The sequence below is a fragment of the Malaya genurostris genome, chromosome 1 (assembly GCF_030247185.1).
Source record: "Malaya genurostris strain Urasoe2022 chromosome 1, Malgen_1.1, whole genome shotgun sequence".
Classification (NCBI taxonomy): Eukaryota; Metazoa; Arthropoda; class Insecta; order Diptera; family Culicidae; genus Malaya; species Malaya genurostris.
In genome coordinates this window covers 56944068-56968178 of record NC_080570.1, presented here as the reverse complement: position 1 = coordinate 56968178, position 24111 = coordinate 56944068, and the positions used below count along the sequence as shown (strand labels likewise).

Sequence of the window (24111 nt, the reverse complement as noted above, 5' to 3'; positions counted from 1 at the left end):
ACACGAAAGTTATGTTTACATGCTAATAGATGTAATATTGTGTCATCAACGAAGAAATTACGGCATGCTTGAATTTACGTCAAACGTAAATTTTATTATTTCTAAATAGTGTACATATAAATGTGCACTTCCGACATTGACATTTTCAACGCTATAATTCCGGAACCGGAAGTCAGATTGGATGGATATTCAAAATGTTATCTTTCACCATAAACCTTTTATTTTAATCTAAATTTGTTAGAACCCGTTCAGCTTGATCTGAGAAAATTAAGTGACATCATCTTCACCATTTTATCACTCCGGAACCGAATTTTTGTAACTCCGGAACCGAAAGTCGAATCCGGATGCAGTTGAAACGAATGGTCTTCCATTTGAATCCAAAGTTTTATATATGGCGATTTATTATAACGGGATATAAATATGATTAGATATTATAAATATGAATCATTTTGATCGAAATTAAGATGATGAAAATCTAGATATTAGGAAGTAAAACAAAGTAAGTGGCTGGTTTTGACTGACTTACAACTGCATTCGTCTAGCTGTACGGACTCAAGCGTACTTTTTTCCTGCTAAGCAGATGCTTGTTTCTGTGGCTCAGTCGGTAGGCGTACGTATATTCTAATTTACTGATTCTCGGTTCAAGTTCAATCGTTAGCATTCGTTCTGCTACCTAAGAATATTTTAGTTCCAAAGTTTTTTTTTGTTTTCGATTATATAGTTTTAACCTCAAGGCCTCTTCGGGCCAGAAAAACCTTCAGATCCTATGTGCGGGGTTGGGAATCGAACCTGTGCGGGATTGGGAATCGAACCTAGTTAATCCTAGTAGGAGGAGTAGTAGCGTAAGTGTAATTGTGTCGATGACATAAAGCTCCCGATTTTTTCTTCCGCAATTTTTACAAAGAACAGAGATTAGCATTCACCTAATGAACCTCTGGCAAAAAGTGATATATGGAATAGACAACAGTTTTGGTGTTCGTACACTTTGATAATGCGTTTTCATGAACAGATTTTCGAAACGAACTATTATATTTTTTATAAAATTTCTTCAAAACTTTAAAACAAATATTTTTAAAGCGGTTTTTGGAAAAAAACGTGAAATTTGCTCGATTTCCTTCTCTCATATTTTACTTCAATCATAAAACAAAGTTCTCTTTATCATGACTCATTCTGTTTACAATCAGAATCCAACGATGTCTCAAGCACAATAACAACAACGAAAAAAAAAACAATGAATGAATCATTCACCGAAAATAATCTCCAGGCTAAGCGACTGTCGCCGGCCGCGCAGCGCATGCGATGCGTACTTTTAATTGATGAATTTGCATCTTCGTGGCGCGAATTTTTGCTCCCATAACGCATCAATTGTCGGAATCGTATTACATCGACCGTACCGAAGTGATACAATCTTGCCACTGTCGTCGATGCAACTGAGGATGAGAACATTCCCACACTGACTCACTCGGTGCGATGCAGTGCATTTCCCAGCAGTACCGTAAGGACTCAAATTTCTTTCTGGAGATAGCCATGTAATGGGAACTTCCAGGGTAACTTCTCGCTCGATCGCGCGGCACCGGATATTCTAATTCTGATCCGTGGTCAGACCCGACGACGACGAAGAAAGTGCTGCCGGGATAACCCTAATTGCTAGCGGCCGTGTTACTGCATTCGGAAGAGGACCAGGCCAGAGCGCAATCATTGATCGGACACAGTCGGAGAGTTAATTCTCATGATTTCCCTACAACCCAGCGTAGTCGCGACGGACGGCATATCTGGGTCGTGGCAGCGGCGGGAGACGGCGGCCGTCGTTAACGTGCGTCAAGTGAAATATGACTTGCTCGGTACGCTGATGCATTTACAACTCGGATGGAAGGGTGCTGCTGCTGCCGGTCACTATTAGCATCGTACATGACGGTCAATTGGAAGTGGAAGTAATTTCTGCTTGTTCCTGACAGCTCTTTTCAATTGTCGTGGAAGATGGTTACGGGATGGTTCCTGGATGGGAAGTGCAACGGCTGGTTTGGTTGTTGGCGCGGCAAACGTTGTCTTTACTGGTAATGTTGTATTGCCCTAAATGATGCGCCGACCATCGAGTGAGCAGCATTTCCGCAAAGAACGTGCATCTGGTCATAAGTTTATTTAATTTCATAAATCATAAGTAATTGTAGGCTCTTGCACACCACCACAAACCAGTACAAATGTGTCCCATGAGAACGAGGCTTAAGATATCGAACGACTAATTTGTTAAATTTTGGTAGTCGCAGATGCACCAATGCACCAGCATGTTTTTTACCCTTTTTTTACTGGTAATGCTGTGATTTACATACCACCAGGAGCTAAAGAAGACAGGATAGAAGATAATAAGAAATACATCCTGTAATGTGTTGCATTGTTTGTACTGCATTTGGTCACTGTTTTCACATGGGATCGAGGATGGCCATGGTTGAACTCTGAGTGGTTACGAGAAACATTAAATTATAACCAATTTAAGAGAATCTTTTGACTTAATTTCTACGGATAAGTTGGATTATTTTGCTACTTACAGTGTTTAAGTGGTTAACATTAAGCAGAATCATCCCTGTACCCCGTTTTGGGCCCGTAGCTTCGGACGTTCCGGAGTCTCACACGAGCCACCGAAAAAGGAAGTTCGAATCAAGAGAGCGTGATACTTAGGCTCCCGAAAAGAATTCACACGATCTTCTTCCTTTCATACCGGCGGGGAAGTTCAACCACTTTTTTTTTTGTTTTTCTTCTCCCAATACCCGAATGGAACGGAGGATCGGTTTACATTTTTGTTACGTCTTCTGCTGTACGGATTTTGTCGTTGAGGGTTTTGGTTATCGTTGTTCGTTTGCCGACTTGTCAAGCCGCACACTGTCTGACCGCCCGCCCGCCCGCACAAGTGAACGGGAATTGATATTAATCAGCACTTCCGCACGGATCTTAGACGTGGGCTTGGGAAACACTTGTCTCCCCCCACTTGTCGTATGAACCGGGACGGGACCGAAAGATTTTTCGACCGCAAACAGTTCAGGATCGGTGAGGATCCGACGGACGGTTCAACAATGGGGAAGCCCACCAAGCGATCCGATACTCGTCTCCGTTCTCTGATGTCTTGTGCGAAATCGGTGCAGAGATCCCCGGTTAGGGGTCATGTCAATTATTGTTATTTCATTGTTATTTCGGTTTAGTTGGTCAAACGATCTTCCCCCACTAGAGTAAACAGCATAGGAAGCAAATTAACCACTGTAACTTGATTTCGCTAGCTGATGAGCTTCTTTCCCTTGACAAGTTCCCATTGAGAACGATCGAGTTATGAGAAATGTTTGCTACACAGGGTAAATAAGAATTTCCGTTACGACTCGTGCAACTGTGACAAGTTGTGTTTAAAGGGACTCGGTTCTACTGAATGATAAGCATCTAAGAAAGAAATTTATAAAGAAGTTCGACTTAAACACTATACCCATTCCATACGGCACATCTGTGACCTGAGGGACGCGTGCTTGAAACGCCACAACCCGTCAATTATTTTATTTCCGCTCATCTGTTTCCATTCCTAAAGGACGGTCGTTCTGCTGGGTAAGCTCTGCCAAGACGGTGCTGCCGCATATGTCACCTAGAAACCGACTACGATACCTGGTTACGATAAGGAACGGTCCGAAAGGGTCGCAACAGGGAAACGGTATTCTTTTTGCGTGCTTTGTTCGGAACCCAAATTCAACTCTGCAGTCATAAGACGTCGACCCCTGTTTCTTTAAGACGTTTTACCTTCCGATAGCTCACCACGACCGGTGGTTTGTGTTGAGAAACGATAGAGAGGGGACAAATTTTCGAATGGTTATTGTTTCGGTCCGACTGTTTCTACCGGTTTTTTAAACCTACCGGAGTACTATACTTGTTTCGTGGGTTTTAACTTTGAGTTCCTGCACTTCGATGTTTGCAGCAGAATTCGCGGGAAGTTTTTCATTAACAGCTGGTTCAGAGTCATGATTGAAATATTTAAAGGGAAAAAAGAACATTGTTTACATTATTAAAACGCGGGATAAACACGATAAAAATGAAACTGAAATGTAAATAAAACAGTATCAAAACCAAAATCCAATCAAGCGATTTGAGAGCGCCGCAAAGTGATGACTTGGGTTTGTTTTATACACGGAGTGAATGTTATATAACGTCAAAATACACATCTGTGACCAACTAAGTTTAGCAATTGATACTGCATTCAAAGAGTAGAACTCAAGAACTGAACAGGAAATAAAGTCTTGCCCAAAAATAATCTTTAGTTATGTTAGAAACAAATTGAAATCAGAAAACTATCCGTCAAGAATGTATCTACAGGAAAACATTGGTAATAACTCATAAGAATTTTGTAATTTTTCCGCTAAATTTTTTCAACAAATCTACACGAAGTTTTCTGAAGATGACCGCGATCGTGAATATTTTAATTTCTTTCCAGAGTTTACTGACGATATTAATGTAAATCAAATCGAAGTGCTAGACATAATAGATGCCCTAAACAAATTGGATGTCTCTAAAAGTGCCGGACCTGATGGGATTCCACCCATATTTATGAAGAAAATAGCATTAGATCTTGCAACCCCTGTGTGCTGGCTTTTTAATAAATCGCTTCAGTTTGGAATTTTTTCCAGATACGTAGATTTTCAAAAATGGGAAAAAAGCAGACTATGATTGACATATGCAACTAACGGAGGGATTTCTATTCTTTCTTGCATTCCGCAAATAGAATTACTCACATGCAACATGGATTTTTCAAAGGACGTTCCACTACTACTAATTCACTTGAGTTCGTCCACTATACCCTGACCGCTATGGACAAGGGAAATTACATTGAAGCTTTTTATACAGATTTCAGCAAAGCATTCGATCGTGTTGACATACCCATGCTTATGTTCAAACTACAGAAATTGGGAATCTTACCAGGTCTTCTTAAATGGTTGTATAATTTAAGGGTAAAAAGTCGAGCCACATTCACGTCAGTTCCGGGGTCCCCCAGGGATCTCATTTAGGTCCCCTTTTATTTGTCTTGTTTGTTAACAACATTTCCTTTCTTTTAAAAAAATAAATATTCTAATATACGCAGACGATAAAAATTTTTTTTTGAAAAAGAGAAAAGTGAGGATGCCAAGGTTTATCAAGAAGAAATTCTTTCTTTTTATACATGGTGTAACAAAAGTCTTCTTCAACTAAATGTGAAAAAATGCAGTAGAATAACATTCAGTAAAAAAACGAAATACACCTGACTTGATACTTACTCTTGGAAGTCAAACAGTTCAAAAATGCGAAAGAATTAGGGACTTAGGAATAATACTAGATTCTAAAATGACTTTTGTTGACCATTATAATACAATCATAAACAGAGCAAATAACATGCTAGGATTCATAAAACGATTTTGTTACTGTTTTCACGATCCGTATACAATTAAAACATTATACATTGCCTATGTTCGGTCAGTACTAGAATGCTGTAGCTTAGTTTGGTCACCTTACTTAATCACATGGGAAGATCGAATTGAATCAGTTAAAAAACAATATTTGTTATTTGTACTTCGTAAAATAGGTTGGACAAGACTTCCTCTTCCGTCCTATAAAGCCCGCTGTATGCTGATCAGTATTCAAACATTAAAAGAACGCAGAGAATTTTCAATGGTCTCATTTGTAAATGACATTGTCTCGAATCGCATAGATTCCAGTCAACTCCTGTCCAAACTAAATTTTTATATACCATCTCGGCGTTTAAGAAATCGAAATATTTTTATTACAAACCAGCAGCGAACAAACTATGCAAAAAATGGGCCAATAAATCAATTGATAGCTGTATACAACAAGAATTCAGAAGCTGTCGATTTCACTATGTCAAAAAAACAAACTAAAACAATATTTCAGTTCTATTCGGTAAGCTAATTATTATTATTTAACTCATACTAAATTATACACTATTTAGTGATTCATTTAGAATAGTTTATTAATTTAAGACGATTATTGTAATTATCCTTATGGTCTATATTTGTTTGACGACAAATAAATAAACTAATTGTTGGCTGCTATGAAAATTGCTCACATATGTAGTTCAAAAGAAAATTTTAACAATGACAATTATTTATTGTCATAATTTAAACTGTTGTTCTGAAAGTATATTTTTTTACCCAAATTGTTTCGACTTCAATTATCACGGCATATTTATGTTCTATCCAATAATTTCTTCTGTAGGGACGACCATAGCGTGATAGGCGCCTTTCACCAAGCCTACCTGGGTTCAACTCCCAACCACGTAGCAGTTTATGTTGAACTGTTATGCCACCAAGTGTTTCAAAGATTTTCATCATTGTTTCCGGTACTTACGGACCAGAAACTAAAGAATGTATCGTTTAAAATCCGGACACACATTTTTTCTTAAAATTCGAGTTTTTATACGATTATCACGAACTTTTTGGGGAATAGAAGAAAAACAATTAAAGTTAATTTGTGCATCATTCATTTAACTTACTTCGTCCTTATATTCAAGTTCTGGGTCTTAACCCCAGCCATAATGTTCTGCCCGACCGCAGAATCGACAGTTTTTTTGCTTTTCTCATTTCTCCTACATTCTTCATTGCGTTATAATTTTGTAGAAGATGCTTGTTCATAATGACTCAGTATTTTTCAATGTAGCGCAGTTCCAGAGTTTGCACTTTTTTTATATCGTTTATTTATACCCGGTTTTAACCTAGTTGCGGTCGTTCACCGGGTATAGTTTGCACGTCCTTCGTGTAGGGGCATGATGCCAAATCCATCTAATAGATCGTTGGACCGTAATGAATCTTCAGGAGTGAAAGAATCCGCTTTTTGAGACATGCTTCTAAGTACAAAATTAAAACTAATCCTACCCAAGGGATCAAAAGTTAGATCAATTTGAATGTGTACGGATAGTTAAAATCGATATTTTCACCATCACGTAACAAGATCCCTTAAACAGTACAGACGATTCGAAAACAAAGCACAATTTTGAAAAGATTTTAAGCAATTTGTATCGTCACCTTTGAACGAAAATTTGAAATTTTTAATACTCATCACCTTATAATACCTGAACCGAAAGTCAGATCCGGCTAAAATTCAACAATCACATATAGCATCATTACATCTTTCATTTGAATATAAGTTTAAAAAATCGGTTTCATCATCTCCGAGAAAGCGAGGTGAGCTCTGTAACTATACTATATTTGAGAACTATTTTCGGACGGATGTAAATCTTTAACAATCGTCACCTTATATAATACCGGAACTGGCAATTGGATCCTGATAAAGTTTGGCTGCCTTTGATGACATGGTGAAATTATTAATTTGAATATAAGTTTAGGAAAATCGGTTGTCATCTCTATACAGCTATACAATCACTGTTAAAACCGAATTTTGAACCGAGGCTCGGAGGGCCGAATGTTATATACCGTTCGATTCAGCGCGACGAACTGAGCAAATCTCTCTCTCTCTCTCTCTCTCTCTCTCTCTCTCTCTCTGTGTGTGTGTGTGTGTGTGTGTGTGTGTGTGTGTGTGTGTGTGTGTGTGTTATTTTCTCGAAGATGGATTTCTCAAACTTAGATTCAACTAGGTTTTCAAATACCATACAAATATATCGATTTTTATTCAAATTTAACTTCCAGTTGCGGAGATAGAGTGCTTAGAGTAACAAGGTCAATTTCAATATTTTTCATAAATTCATAAGCTCAATATAGTCAATGGCAAAATAAACTCATATCAGATTTTCATAAAATCAAACTTAAATTAACAGGACTGATAGTCCCATAAATATATCCAATTCCGATTACCGGTTCCAGCATTATGAGGTGATAAATTTTCAAAATTCCAAACCGTCATATAAAATCGCATAAAAAAATATAAATTGTATTCGAAACCGTTCCAATCATGTTAGTTCATGGCCATACGAACTGGTTTTGGTTATACTTGGCCAGTCATTGATTTCGAATCGCCATTGGTAAATTCTTTTAAATTGGGCTTGATACTGTCATATTATCTGATGGTTAAATTTCACTTCACCGATATTCGGTTTTCAGATCCGAAAATATTAGAAGTAGTGGTCAAAATCTTCAAAATGGAGCTCACTTCATTTTCTTCCATATGATTGAATCGTATTTCAGTATTATGCAAAAGAAGCCTTCAAAACTGGTTTTCAAATCTTGCTGATACATATAAGAAATAATTAATAATGTGAGAAATACATCATTACACCACTAGGTGGAATCAAAAAAATGTTTTCACAATTTCCGGTTCTTCCAAAACTGAAAACCGATTAAATTTGATCATCTAGGGTAGCGGCTCCAGTAATAGTCTTAGCACCAGTAGTCATTTGATATTCGGAAACCATTAGTTAGAGTGAGATCTGCTGTCTCTGTTCGATAGATTGTCTTTCCGGATAAGATGAAATTAGGTGCTTTCACTTAAAATTTTCGCCTCGCTATAACAGAACATGTTTCGAACTATTTTTTCTGCAGTATTGCTTCTTATAGTCGAAGCAAAGATATTGTAAGCGATTTTATCACAATTCGTTGATTGAAAGTCGAGCAATCGGCAAAATAATATGGCGGCTCTACTAATGACATGCCATGCAATGGTTCTGTACACTCTGAATCGGCGGCGAAGTCTGTTGAAACAGAAGGTCAAATTCCACTACAGGAATCAGGAGGTTCGGCGAGGAAAAAAAGGTCCTGCTAACCCTCAGTTGGATAAACGTATACTGAAGGCGTTCGAGCAAAAGAAGGAGGTTTCAGTTCGGAATGTGGCCAAAAAAGTGGCCACTTAGAAGTGCTCTTCGTGCTAAAGAACGTTTGAATCTTCAAACCTATAAGAAGCAGAAACAATCAAAACGTAGTCCGAAACAAGAAGCATCGATCAGGCCAAGGGTTCGAAAGCTGTACAATACGATTCTTGCTGGAAACTTGAACTGCATAATCATGGACGACGAAACCTACGTGAAACTCGATTACAAATCCTTGCCGGGACCACAATATTATACGGTGCGAGAAGGGCAAGTGTTAAACCAGTCCGAGGCATGGATTGAAGTCGAAAAAAATGGTAAGAAAGCTATGGTCTGGAAAGCAATTTGTAGCTGCGGTTAAATTTCGAAACCCTCCATCACCACTGCTTCAATGAACAGCGAAATATACATCAAGGAATGTTTATAAAAACCGACTTCTACCCATGATTCAGAGCCACAAGGATCCTGTTGTCTTCTGGCCAGATCTTGCTTCTTACCACTACTCGAAATCAACGGTAGAATGGTATACAACCAAAAATGTCACTTTCGTTCCAAAAGACATGAATCCACCAAATTGCCCACAACTTCGACCAATTGAAGAATTTTGGGCATTAACGAAGGCACATCTTAGGACACATGTCTCGGTAGCCGAAACCATTCAACAGTTCGAAAAAGATTGGAAAAAGTGTCAAAACTTGTCGCCAAGAAGTCTGTACGGAATTTAATGAGGAACAGTCGCAAGAAGGTGCGCCAGCTAGTCTACAATGGCTAAGTAGCAAGTGTTGAGAATAATTTTCTGTTATTGTAGTCTAATATTATCAGTATATAGAATAAAATTTCAATATCTAACACTTGTGAATTATTTACAGCGAAATCAAAGTTCGTCCATACTTTCTGGGACAGTCTTTATGAGATCCTAAGACTTTCCATTTATACATATAATTTTTTTCAAAATCGGTTCAGCTATAATATTTTTGTAAATATTACATTGTAATCCGAATGGTATTAGGCACCCTCCGGGCCTGGATTCAGAAGTCGGTTCTAGTGTGCGGGCATAACCTTTCTATATAATAAAGAAAAAAAATACTTGTCGAAACATACTTGTGCCATCTATGAACTCGAACAAATAAGGTAAATTAAGTTAGAACCAATTTATAAGAAAAGCAACAACTAAATCGATATAAAAATCCACTTCAGCAAAACTTCAGTTTGTGTAATGCCGAAATATCAAATGGGTTACAAACAACAAACCAATTAGCACCCTCTCATTTTTCGACTAATGCATAAAGTGATAACACCCAATCAACGCAGTTCAATTGATCAAATGCCATTATAGATATAAGAAAAGGCAAGCAAATAACAACTTGTGAGTACTCAGTTTTACTCATCTCTTGACGATTATTATGCTGTTCGCTGTTCGAATCGAGCATTCTTTGCTCTTTTACCCGTACACCTTTTTTTTAAGCAAAATCAGTAGATGCACGGAAGCACCCGTAATCTCAAAACAACTAAAATTTTAGTTGTTTTACTGAATTTAACTTACAGAATTTTGGCACAATGAACGATTGTGAGTTCTTCTAAACAGGCAGAGAGGCAATGAAATCAATATTTATTTGAAGGAACAGGAGGTAGATCAGATGGATGATTGTGTGTGAAGTGTTCACTTGCACTGTGCAATTATTGCAGGGGAATGAAAGGCAAAACGGACTGTGCTTGCTATCTCTTCTGAATTATGGTGCCAGCCATCGAAAAAAATTGTATTTGGATGGTTTCTTTAATAATGTGGTATGTAATTTTTATAGCTTTTTATAGCTGTTTTCTAGTTATCGTGTACACCTGTTCAACAGATGTGGGTCATTAAGCAACCTTAGCTCAGAAACAACTTGATATATTTACAAGAAATTTACACTGTAGTAGCTTTCAATTCAGAATAATAGCTACAGAAAAGTTGAAGATTGGGAAACTCATTTTTTTTTAATCCACTCTCGAAAGGAAGGAACAAAACAGGAGAAGCTCCTCTTACGTTACTTCCCGTTTAATGTTTCGCATCGCAACAACCAAAAGTCATCGTTTCTTATGCAACTAACATCTTCCAAATTTGTCGGTGACTCACGATCCTAAATTGCTCATTTCCACTTGAATGCTTGAGACGGTATCAGATCATTGTTCGGACACTTCCTTCCTAAACAGAATCAGATCGACTCCAGAAGTGCGAAAAAACAAAATCCACGAATTATGGTTCCCCCTCCCTGCAAGCGCATTCATGAACTTGCAGTTCCTCGCTGCTCACTGCGATAGTGAAGAACATATGCGGGACATTCGACGAGCCACCCAACAACTGGACAACTGGACGTAAGATGCCAGGACAGACGACACACAAACGACGTTGATCTGCGTGCAAACATCGGCGTACGCAAATAAATTTTCTTCTTGTCGAGAGCGTGATATGAAACTTTTTTATTATCCAATTTACTGTCTCCCATCAACGGTTGCATCTTCGTCGGACGAACGTTCTTGGTCCCGCGGTTCCCCCGGCTGCGAAGGATGTGGTGTGATGATTCACACTTCAATCCAATTGAGGGTGAAATTGGATTTAGGTTTTTATAGTTCTTAGCTGAACGAAACCGGCTCCGTTCCAAGATTCATTTCTCTTACGATACAATTAAGCATGGTTTCAATTGATATTTACGAGTGACGGATCTTGGCCGAGTTGAAGGTTCGCGTGTTTTGAACCAGATCATCTCGTCATCTGGTCTCTTGGCGCCTTAATTAATTTACTCCTTCCGGATATCGCTTCGGCAAGAGTCTATAAATAGATCCGATGACTTTACGTTCGTCTGTTTTGGCAAAGTTTGTTACTCCTGCAGTGCTAACGAGTCGAACAGCTGACTTCTTCTAGCCTGTCCCTGTCTGCTCTGCTCACACACACTCAGACACAGCAGACCCGTTCGCATGACCCTTACTATGATTCCAACAACTCAGGCACAGGATGGCAATACCCCATATCGTACCTCTATCTTGAATGCATTCATATTCCTTTCCCTGCCCTGCCTGCCAACGACTCCGGTGCTCGTTTCGCTCGTCTTCCTTCCATCGTTCGAATGAACGGCAGAAGCAGCAGAGAAAAAAAATGCAACATCAGGAGACGCCGTTCCTTGCCGGGACCGGGCACACGCCGGTCCGATTCCAGGTGTGCATCGTTAATTTATGACTGTTTGATGTCGGTTTACGGCAGGATTCGGAATTAGAAGGCGCTCGCGGTATCGAAATCGTTTGGGGTGCTGAACTTCGATAGTAAGAACCGAACTATCGACACAAGGACATCCGTTTTTATTTTTTTGTACTTTAGACGATCATTTTCAAGGACCTGATGAATATGCCACTAGTATGCTTCATACATAGTTCATAGAGGATAACAGTTCATTACGTTCAACAATAAGATGCTATGCCAGTTAACAATTATTTGTAGTTTGATGCACCAGAAATTCACAAACTTGTAAGTCAAAATTTCATCTCTCATCGGTTCCTACAAGTTGACCCGATCCTGGAACGGCATCGACGAAATATAAAACTTAATGAAATAAGTAAATTTTCCCCATGTACTTCTTCTGCCAGATCTGTTCGTGTTCTTTTTTTTTTGTTCGCACTGCAGGCAAGTTTCTCCTCTTTCGAGTTACAAAAAAAAGAGGAGAAATTTTCCAGCAATGCACAGTACCTGTATATTGTCCATTGACAAAATACGAAGCGATAATGCAGGGTGACTCTGAAATATATTTGAATTAATTTAGTTAGATTCACGGGCTTGCAAGATTGCTTTCGGAATTGCGTTTCATTTCTACCAGAATAGCTCAATTGGTAGAACGGTTTCCCGGAAATGAAACGTAACAAAATTGAACGAATTTCAAACATATGCTCAGGCATGATTGATATTAGCAACGTTTTGCGGAGTTGTGTTGGAAATTCAACACACTTCGAAAAAACCTTGTGATTTCACATCTGATTAAATGCACATAAATTGAGCAACGCCGTTCACGCAAATTTACGTGGAAGAACATTTAATATTGTGTCTGAAATTCCATCGCATGAAATTTATTGAAATAAAAAAAAATGAATACTGATAGCGACCGCCGCGACTTGAACCGAGAATCATTGGATTGTAAAGTATGTCTGTTAATTGACTGGGCCACAGAAGCACACATCTGCTTGACTGGTAAACCAGTAAAATTCAAGCTATTTTAACATTAAGTCATTACAAATGAAAATTTTCGTCAATTGACAAATTAGGTCTTTATGAATTACATCGTATGAGGGATTAAGTCACCTGTAAAATTCAATTTTTTGTTGCGAATTAATGACCAGAATATTTCAAACGCAAATTCTTATTCAGAGTACTTTTTTCCAACTGTAATTTTTCGAAAAACTATTTAGATCAACTTTTTATGAGAACGAGTAAGCCGAAATATAAACAAAGTACAAGTATTTGAACAGCACAATTCAAAGACTACAACTTTTTACCCCTTTGTCGTATAGAATCGATTATTTAACAAGTGTTCCAAAAGTTCGAAATCATAACGTCTATTCCAAAATTATAATTTTAGTATAGTTGTAATTCTGGAGTTTTTTTTTACCGTATTGATGGTTTCCAAATCAATGCATTTCGCATTTTCTAGTTATCACATATATTTACTCATAAAACTGAATGTTGTGTCTGTTTTTATGCCGGATTCAGAAAATTTTACTGTCAAGTGAATTACCAGACATTTTTTTACATCCTTTTTCTTATAAATTTAGAGATATAGCATTTTTTCAATCGATCTCAATGTTTTGTGATTTTTTTACATTTTTTTCACATGCATGAAAGGTAATTTCACGCCTTGAAACTTAACCAATTTAAGTCATTCTTGTGATGAACAATAATATAACTATTACTTTAATATAAAATTTCTATGAATTGCATCATTTATGAAATTTAGTCATCAGGAGAATTTCGTCCCAGGTTGGCGGTTCAATGTATAGGGCACTGGTCTTACAAACCAGTTGTCGTATGTTCGAGCCTCGAACTGAAAGGATTCGTAGTGTCAGTAGGATCGTAGCACCAGCCATGCAATGGTTCTGTACACTCTGAATCGGCTGCGTAGTATGTTGAATGAAACAGAAGGTCAAATTCCACTACAGGAATGTAATACCAAGGCTTTGCTTTGCTAAATAATTCTGGGTTTCATTTTTTAATACGTTTAGCAAAAAATTATGAAATTTGCAGGAGATGCAAATCCAAATGCGCACATGACTCAATTCATAAGAATGTAATTTGAAAAATGGTCGAGTTTTACGAAAATGATTTAAATATGTTTCAAGCTTATAACGCCTTTCAATCAGACCTGTAAATTAACATGTTTCAGCAAAATCTACTGTAAAAATGAGTCATTTTGGACGCTCGTATATGTCGTTTACAGAAGATCTAAATTTACACGATTTTTTCTAGGTGCGTAGGGTTACACATAAAGAAAAAAAACATGTAATTTTACATCCTATTTTCTCGAAGATTGATCAAACGGAAGGCCATACTTTCCCATAGAACGATATTGAATTTTATCCGGTTCCGGAATTACCGCACAGATAAAAATATTTTGTGAATTTACATTTATTTTTGTGCACATATTTGGAGCAGGTAATTGAATAGAAAGTTACATTACAAAACTAACCAGTTTGTAAATATACAGTCTTGTTCAATGAAAAACTAAATGAATCTTAATTTAATTTTACATTAATCATGGTTTTAAATTAGATTTTCGTTTCAACTGATGTCTATTTCATAGTACTATCGGTTTACATGTCGTGTAAGTTTCATCTTTTCTTTCTGTGCGGGTAATACGCAAAAAAAAATTCAATTTCAAGAGCGTGTTTTTATACATGGCGACGCAAAAACCAAAGAAGTCTTTGAATTAGCCCTTTAATTCTTACGGAGTGTATGTCTCATCAGTTTTTGACAAAAAATTGATTTCGAAGGAGGCGGCCCGTTTGGCATGACAGTTATTTGGCATAATGGTCTTTTGGCATAATGGTGTTTCAATCGAGTGATGTATGGCAAGGAAAACTCGAACGAAATGTGTGGATTTTATTTTCGATCCAAATATTTTGATAATATTAGGTGAAATATCGGAGTTGTTTTCACAAACTTAGGTTCAAATTAAAGGTCTCACAGTCCCATGAACTGTTATTGAATTCCATCCGGATCGGTCAATCGGTACAGGAAAAAAATCTCAAAACTGTTTCAATTTGTTGATTATGTCAGTTGCTGGTCAAACAAACTAACCTCGGTTATACTGGTTCTGGAAGTACCGGAAATACTGGTCAAAAACTTCAAAAAGGAACTCACTTCAATTTCTTAGATCAAGACCTTATTCTAGACGGTCTTCTAGAATGTTATTGTTTCACCCGAATCCTACTTTTAGTTTCACAAATACAAGAAGAAATGTGTTTGAAATTTAAAAAAAAAAAACTTTTAATTCTCCTTTTTTTTAACAGAAAAAAATACCCATGGAAGTGGAAAATATATATGAATCTTAATCCTTTTTCCATACATTAAAATTCATTTTAAAATTATGAGATTTTTGTTGTTCGTGTCTGTTTCACTGAACTATTGTTATATTAAGAAAGTGCTATAATTTAGAGCGAAATACTGTTTACATTCATAGCTTATACTACTCTTAGAAAAAATGAAATTTATGCTTGACATAAATGAAATTTATGCTAAACATAAATTTTGCGTCTCTATCGATGTAAGCTTCAGCTAAATTAACTGTGAAGTTCATGATATAACTTAACTTTACATGATTTCAATTGTGAATGTAAAAGAATAACGACGCTCCTTTTAAATGCATCTATAGAGATGTAAATTTTTCTAAGTTTGTAGTTTAAACCCCAACAAGATATACCAAAAAATATCACCGTAATATTTATGAGCATATAAGCACAGTTCGAAAAAAAATTGTGATCTTACATCTTTTAAGATGCATATAAATGGAGCGTCGTATTTCACACAAATTTATATTCAAGAACATGTAAAATTGTGCGATTTGAAAATAACTTGGCTCGAAATCGAATGAAATAAAAACAAAAGATCGTTGGCAACAGCACGACTTGAGCCGAGAAACATTAGATCACAAAGCAAGACAGTTTATCCACTGAACCACAGAAGCACATATCTGCTTGGCTGTTAAATGATGCATATAAATTTATACAGTCGCACTTGCTAGCCGAGTGCAAATTATACTCGGAGTCTGTAAAATTCTGTACGAGTGGAATATTGCGTCATTTGAAAAGTTAAACTGTTATGAATTGCATCGTTTATAAAATTATGCCTCCTGTAATATTCATAATTTTTTTCTGTGAGTAATATCAGAAAGGCATTTTCACACCACTATGTGGTTCTTTTTGTACTGATGTTTACATCATGTAGAATTGTCATGTTACAATGATAAGTGATAGGTGATAAGTTTTATCTCAAATTCTACCTTTCTTACCATCCAATTAGACCGCTTTTTAATTTTATTTTCGTGATTTTGGTCAAGCAGAAAATATAAAAACTGTCATCAAGCACAACTTTTTACCGTTGTCAAGCACAACTGTTTCATATTTTCCAATTAACTCTGCCATGAATAGTAAGTACTTATATCTTTAAATGTTGTTTTGCCAAAATAAAAAAAAAACGATGATTCGGAATTACTGTGGTTACCGGTTTTGTTGTGAACTCTAGATTAAAATTCTACAACTGTCATGAATTATGCGCCTAGATTTTGAACGCCCCTGAGCTTCTTCTTTGGCTGTGAACCATTTCGCGGTTACTTTTAACTTTTGGATGAAACCTGACACTTGAGCGGTGTATTTTGTGTCGAGTAGGTCAATTCAACTAAAACTGCGGCCCATTTCAAAGTTTGACGGATGGAAAGTTATTTGATTTATTTTGTACTGGAAATAATTTCAACTAAAGAATTTATATTAGAATTTAGTTTGTAAGATTTTTTTTTCAGTGTCGGAAAATAATCATCGATCTGTCAAAAATTACCATGCTTTCGAGTAGGGTTATTTTTGACAACATCAAAATAACCGCTCGAGTGTCAGATTTCAACCAAAAGTTAAAATTAACCGCGGAATGGTTCATAGCCTTAGACTGCAAATATTTTTAAGAATTGTTTAAACTTTCGGTTATAATTCAGAAAAAAGTGTCCTAGAGCTAAAGCAAAGCTATTATATTCGATTTTATCACAATTCGTTGATTGAAAGTTGAATATTCGGCAAAATAAAACGGCGACTTCACTGATAAGAAGACTATTGGCACAATAGCCCTAATTATTTTACTGAAACCATAAGAAATGCCTTGGGCAAAGCTTACTTCGATTGGCAAGCTTTTCCCACGATGACAGAATAAAGAAACAAATCCAATAATAGCTGTTTTAACGATAGAGCCGGTGAGAGTGGAGGGGAAAAAGGGAAGAATCTTCCCGGGCCCGGACTTTTTCTGGGGGCCCGGAGGTTCGAAGATTAAAAATTGTTTATTATTGTTTATTATTGATATTCACATATTTGATATGTGAATTTTATTGTGAAGATAGATCTATTCAAAAATCTTTTGATGCAATAATATGCTCATGCTCACATGTTCGTTTTTTCTCGTGTATAGGGGCCCATCATATTGCAGTCCCCATGGGCCCAAATTTCCTCTTAACTGTCCTACTTAAGGGGGGGTAGGGTATAAATGATGAAAAAAATCATCATTTTTGGGATTTTTTTTCAGAATTGTCGTTCAACAAAATAAACTCGAATGTCGGCGAAGTGATATTTTCGAGAACGCTTTTTGAAAATCATGATTTGTGGTGTCTCAGCGCAGACTAATCAGAAGTCAACAAATCAAAGCAGAGTAAAAGTTTTTCTAGACTCCAACGTTTCTTTTCGATTTTTTTTTAATTTTTGGTGGTTGCTCAAAGTGAAAACTACGATTTTTCACGAAAAAAATTCACCATTTTGTAGCTATAAAAGTAATATAAAATCAATGGAAACAATTTATTGCTCGAAGGAGCCGTAGGGTCTAACATTTTCAAAAAATCATATTTTTTCTTTTATAATTTGTTATAATAAAACATTTCGAGAATGTTTTGTCAAGTTTTTAAGTCAATCGAAGCCGATATCTTGGGCCTGTGTGCCGAGCGCCCAATTCTTCGCAGTATAAGATAAGCATATATAAAGGCCCATAACTTGCTGAGTTTTGTTCCGATAGGCTTTAAAATTTCACAGAATTTTCTTGAAATGTTATACTATAAGAAAATATAAAAAAAAGATTTTTCAAATGTGTTAGACCCTATACCCGCCCCTTAACGGTTTCGAAACTATTTGTTTGCAAGATTTTGTTCTTCGATATCTGATAATACCTATCGAACTGTCAAATCAACTTTGCTGCCAGGTTTAACTATCAAAGTTTAACTAAAAATATGATATAATTATTTAAATCAATGTCAAGTTTTCACATGCCCAACTAACAAAAAATTAAACAAACAATTTGGAAAGTAAAGATGTTTTTCTTTTGTCGCGATAAATAAAAACAACTACTTTTTACTTCCGGAAATTCCCAATCCACCGAAATTTGCAGCCACCCCAGGCCACCGGGCTCTTATTGGTACCGAAAGAATCTTTCAGTCGGCGATAGAGAGACAAAATAAAAAAAACTAGGAATGCTTCGGGAATTTCGCGCACACCACTCAGTGACAGTCGAAACTTTTCCTTGCCCATTTCACAATCGACGTCAAGTTTCCCGACCGAAAGACTTCTCTTCTCCTCCGACACACACAACCACTACCACAAAGTCCCCTGGGGTGGGCCAACGTCAAACGGTAGGACGACGAAAATGAGAAGCAAAAAAAAAAAGAATATACACGCTTCACACAGCCAAGATATTCTACCTCCCCTCTTGCGGTAGGCACACAAAACACGCGACTGCTGCTTGAGTGCGCTAATACCGATGTCTCGCTCCGATCAACAGCCGTCACAGCGCGTATCTCGTTCTCGCTCGACTGTGTAACGGCTTTTGGTTTTCTTTTTTTGTGCCATTCCCTTATTAACTCTCTGTTCTTCGTGTGCTTCTTTTTTCGTCATCTTTCATTCCAGGTCCATGCGATGGAAGGGGAAACATAAGGCCGGGTTAAGAGAGGGGTATTGTTCGGAATCGTTGGAAGGGGCGCTTGCCAGTCGTCATCGTAGCCATCGTCGTTGCAGTCGTAGTCTGTGTTCAAGTCGTCGCATGTACTGCCACGATAGTTCTTGGTATTGTAGTAAGGAGATTAGTGGCAAATACGACCGGGTGCAACATCAGCAACGACAGTGGAGAGGGGAGAGTTTCTCCCACCGCGCGCTGGTCCGTGGGCCAATAAAGCTGTTTGCCACTTATGATGTCATCAGAGGAGGACAGTGATTCTTTCGGTTTATACGTCGATAAGTTGCTGAAGAAACACAAACGAGCCAGACAGCGCGTAGACGCGGGCGAACCAAGAAATAGTTATTCTTCGATCCCGAACTTCAGTTCAAGACCGTCCTTCATGAGCGGTGGTCTATACGGGGCTATTTTTAGCCAAAGCCAGCAGCATTTCGGTGGACTGTTTGGTCCCGGTGGTTACGGACCGGCCAACAAGATGCTCAACGAGTTGTTGGGTAGACAAGTGAAGCAAGCACAGGACGCCACAGATCCGGACAGTATTATGCTATCGGCGATCGAAGCAGCCAATGCAGTGGACAGCAATACCCCAACGAGCAAGCACGGATTTGAAAGTTCTACCAATCTAAACAATAATAACAATAACAGTAGTACGAACAACAACAATAACAGTGCTAATAACAATTCGCCCACATCAGATGGATCAGTGACCATGATGGGCCGAAGGAGAAGCAACAGTCAAAATAACACTGCCAATAGTGGCAATAACAATAGTAACAGTAACAGCAGTGGTGTTATAGACCTTGACGGTGGTTCTAGAACACCACAGCCGAACGATCTGGCGCATCATATGTTGCGCAACATCCTTCAGGGCAAGAAGGAGTTGATGGCCCTCGATCACGAACTGCGAACCGCGAGCAATCAGAGCAGTACGCTCGGCGACCGGATATCGCCGGATAATAATAACGTGATCAGTAAAAATAATAACATTTACGACATTACCAAGTGTGAATCAGTGAACGGTGGCAGTGGTGATGTTAGTGACTCTAGTGACCTAGGTGCTAATACTAATAGTGCTTCAACCAAAGTGAACCACAAAAACAGTGCGACCAATAATCAAATCAATAGCAGTGATAACAACAGTCAGTTGAATAGGCCAATTTCTATCGAGTCGCATGCCAGCAATTGTGATGATTTGCTAGCAGCGGATCTGGCACACACCGAACGGTTACTGAACGGTGGCATAAACTCCGGCAGCACCGGTAGCAATGTGGGAAGGTGCTCCAGTGTAAATCCAAAGCAAGAAAAAGCCGATGTGATTGATGAACTGGTGGCATCGCTCCCAGACGAAACCGATGAAACTATGCCTTCGCCTGGCTCGGGCAGTAACGGTGTGGTGATTACGAAGCAGGAACTAGATATCGAAGATTGTCTCGAAGATAAAGATCGGAATGGCCGAACGCCGAGTCCGGTGCAGTCCGGTAAGAATGAATCGGAATCACTGACACTGAAGCGAGCGCGTGTCGAAAACATTGTTTCGTCTTTGCGCGTCAGCCCGGCACTGTTATCCTCGCAGCAGGGACAAGTGAATGGGTGCAAAAAGCGTAAATTGTATCATCCACAGCAGCATGATAATAGTGCTGCTGAGCGGTACGCTGCAGCCGCAGCAGCCGGATTAAATCTGGGCCTCACACTTCAAAACTTTATGCTGGGCGCCAGCGTCGATCCGGACGATGACGACGACGAAATGGAAGTCACTCCGCATATCCATCAGAAACGGGTGGAGAAAGACGTACTTAAGTCCCAACTACGATCGATGCAGGAACAGCTAGCCGAGATGCAGCAAAAATATGTGCAATTGTGTTCGCGGATGGAGCAACAATCGGATACCCAGGAGGTGGACGATAGTGTCAGTGATATCATGGAAGACGACTCCAATCCCGATCTCACACCTGATAAATCTTTAATGCAAAGCTCGCCGGCATCTACCCCGATCAAGGACGTCAAGAATGCGGATGCGTCGAGTATGCTGCAAATGATGAGCAAAATGATGTCGGCCAAGATACACAATCAGCTGCCCAGTCACCCACACCTGCAGACCGGTTTCAACGGAACGCATCTCTTCCTGCAGCATATGCAGCAAGCGGGTCTACCGCACGACAGTATGAGCCAGCACAATCAAATGAGCAATGCTGCGATGTACCAGAAACTGTTTATGGAACAGGAAGCTCGGATGGTGAAAGAAGTTGCTGAACAGCAGGAAAGAAACCTGCAAAACTCCAACCAACAGCTGTTGCAACAACAGGCACTGCAGCAGCAGCAGCAGCAACAACAACAGCAGCAGCAAATGCAGCAACAGCAACAACAGCAGCAGCATCAAGAGAGAAATATGCAGAACGCAAACCAACAGTTACTGCAGCAACAGGTTCAAGTTCAACAGAATCAAGTATCTCAACCGCAGTTGCAATCACCTCCTCATCAGGTGAACCAATCACAACAGCAGCAGCAGCAGCAACAACAACAACAGCAGCAGCAGCAACAACAACACATGCAGCTGCAACAACAGCAGCAACAACAACAAATGCAACAACAGCAACCTTCTCAGCCGAGTCACATCTCGCCACCACAGATGCCGCAGATACCACACATGCCGCAGATTCCGAAAGGATCCACTATCCCCTCGGATCTGACGAATCGGCTAAACTTGATGCGCTCGAGCAACAGCTCGATAGGGCAAATGACCGGCACAGACCTGGAAGGGCTTGCCGATGTTCTGAAAACGGAAATCACCGCCTCACTCTCCAACCTGGTCGATTCGATCGTGACGAGGTTCGTTCACCAGCGACGATTCCTAGGGAAACAGTCGGAGGCAGCGGCAGCAGCAGCCGAACAGCTCAACAAGGATTTAATGATGGCATCGCAGCTTTTGGATCGTGCCAAGTCTCCGCGAACGAAGGTTTCATCCGATCGCGGGGCCAGCATCAACAACAGCAACAGTAGCAATCTTTCAGGTAATGGACCAATGCTTAACTCTTCTAGTCTTAGTAGTGCTCCGAATTCGAACGTGGTGAATCAGCCTTCTGCTGGGAACCCGATGATGGGTGGTCAACAGGGCAACGGGCCACGATTGAACGGAACCGCGTTTCCTCCGATGGGGATGCCGATGCATGTGAACAATGTGCCCCCGCACGACCCCAAGAACAACCTGAACCAAATCAATATGCCACCTCATGTTCGACCTTCTCCTTCTACAGCTATGTTCCAAACACCGAAGCCACCGCAGAACCTCAACTCGGTAGCCGCCGCCGCACTGTACAACTCTATGAGCGCCCTCGGAAACGGCCAGGTTAACCCGTTCTGTATGCCAGAACCACGGGAAAACCCAGAGCAAGCCGAAGCACTGAGCCTTGTGGTAACGCCGAAGAAAAAGCGTCATAAGGTCACGGACACTCGAATCACACCACGAACTGTGAGTAGGATTCTGGCCCAGGACGGAATCATCCCATCTGGCAATTCTGTTCAGTTAGAACAAAACAATAGCAATCAAGGTAGCAACAACACTAACAACAATGGCTTAACCGGCAACGGCAATAGTGTCAACAACAATAATAACAACAACAACAACAACAACAGCAGTAGCAAGAACAACAACCCCCAGCAGCAGTTCAACAGTCAACCACCGAGTGTGCAAGCGAGCACACCTACCGAAAGCCCCTCTCCACGTGGTTCCTACCATCAACCACCGCCTTCGATGCTACCCGTGTCGCTACCGACGTCGGTTGCGATACCAAACCCCTCCCTGCACGAGTCCCAGGTATTTTCGCCCTACAGCCCCTTCTTCAACCCCCATGGCCCCCCGCACGGTGGACCCCATGGACCCCAGCCGTCTCAGTTCCACCACATGAAGGTGTCCTCGAGCCCGCCCGGTATCAACGGTCTGATGGACCCACGGGACTCTCCTCCGCTACCACACCCGCCTACGATGCTGCATCCGGCACTGCTGGCAGCTGCCCACCACGGCAATTCGCCCGACTACGGTCACATCCGTGCCTCGATGGACGTCAACGATCGCAACTCGGACTGCAACTCGGTCAACGACATCTCCTACAACGGCATGGAGCCTACTATATCCTTTTCAAAGCAAGTCTATTTCTTAGTTTTAAATCGATCGATTTCATGCATACCAACATTCGATAATATCGTTTTAATTACTATTTGCGGCTGACTTCACAGGGTCGAGGGTTCTATTTCTACTTATTCGAAAAAAAAAATTGTATACCATCTTGCGTAACTTCTTTTTTTCATTTGTATTGTGTCAATCAAAAGACGAGGGGAACGTGAGCGTGAGAATCGTTCCAATGCTGTCTTGTTTTTTCATTTGCATTTATTGTAATTTCTTCCTTGATTATCGACCGGAATGCAAACGGAGGAATTTTCCAAGGTGCCACCTTTGAACATTATATAGTCACGATGTTTCTCCAGCATAAACTTAAATAAATTAAAAGCATTACACTAGCCTCCCTCAATCCTTTGGCTAATCAGATTTACGAACCACCGTGCCGTGCCGGTAAGGGGGTTCTTTTCTGCAATTTCTGCTAGAAAAAGCAATCACTTTTATAGTTTCTCCTCAGAAGGAATAAAATCGCTACAGTTATGGGAATACGTGATTACGCGCATTGCTTCCAATGGAATCCTTCCAAGTGAAACCGGCAAATTCCCGGACAGACTGCAAATAGTAATCAAACCGAAAATGCTGTTTCAATCAATACCAATACATTTCTATGTACCCACACGAATCAAAACTAGATTTTCCTTAACTCCGGAGCACTCGTCAACATTGACCCCGATGCACCTGCGCAAGGCGAAGCTGATGTTCTTCTGGGTGCGCTATCCCAGTTCGGCCGTGCTGAAGATGTATTTCCCGGACATCAAGTTCAACAAGAACAACACCGCCCAGCTGGTCAAGTGGTTCTCCAACTTCAGGTAAGTGAACAATATTTGCTATTCCTGGGCAGGCGATTAAAAATTTCTGTTCGGACGCATTCGTGCAAAATGTAACGGGCTAGGGCTCGCCGGATTTAATGGAATACCAGAACGTCTCTGAGGGACCGTTGCTGCTGACCATCGCGGGTTCTGGGGATTT

At 39.6% G+C, this 24111-nt stretch overlaps 1 protein-coding gene across 4 annotated transcripts in view; it reads left to right on the top strand.

Moving 5' to 3' along the window:
- LOC131440151 (homeobox protein prospero) overlaps positions 1–24111 on the top strand; it is a 281565-nt gene that overhangs the window by 191945 nt on the left and 65509 nt on the right. For 3 of the 4 annotated variants that reach the window (XM_058611197.1, XM_058611196.1, XM_058611198.1), the window contains exons 3-4: positions 18926–23108; positions 23775–23951. In XM_058611197.1, coding sequence (XP_058467180.1) covers positions 19204–23108; positions 23775–23951 — 4082 coding nt within the window. In that variant the 5' untranslated portion in view covers positions 18926–19203. The remainder of the gene's footprint in view (positions 1–18925; positions 23109–23774; positions 23952–24111) is intronic. The other variant, XM_058611199.1, reaches the window with a different exon arrangement.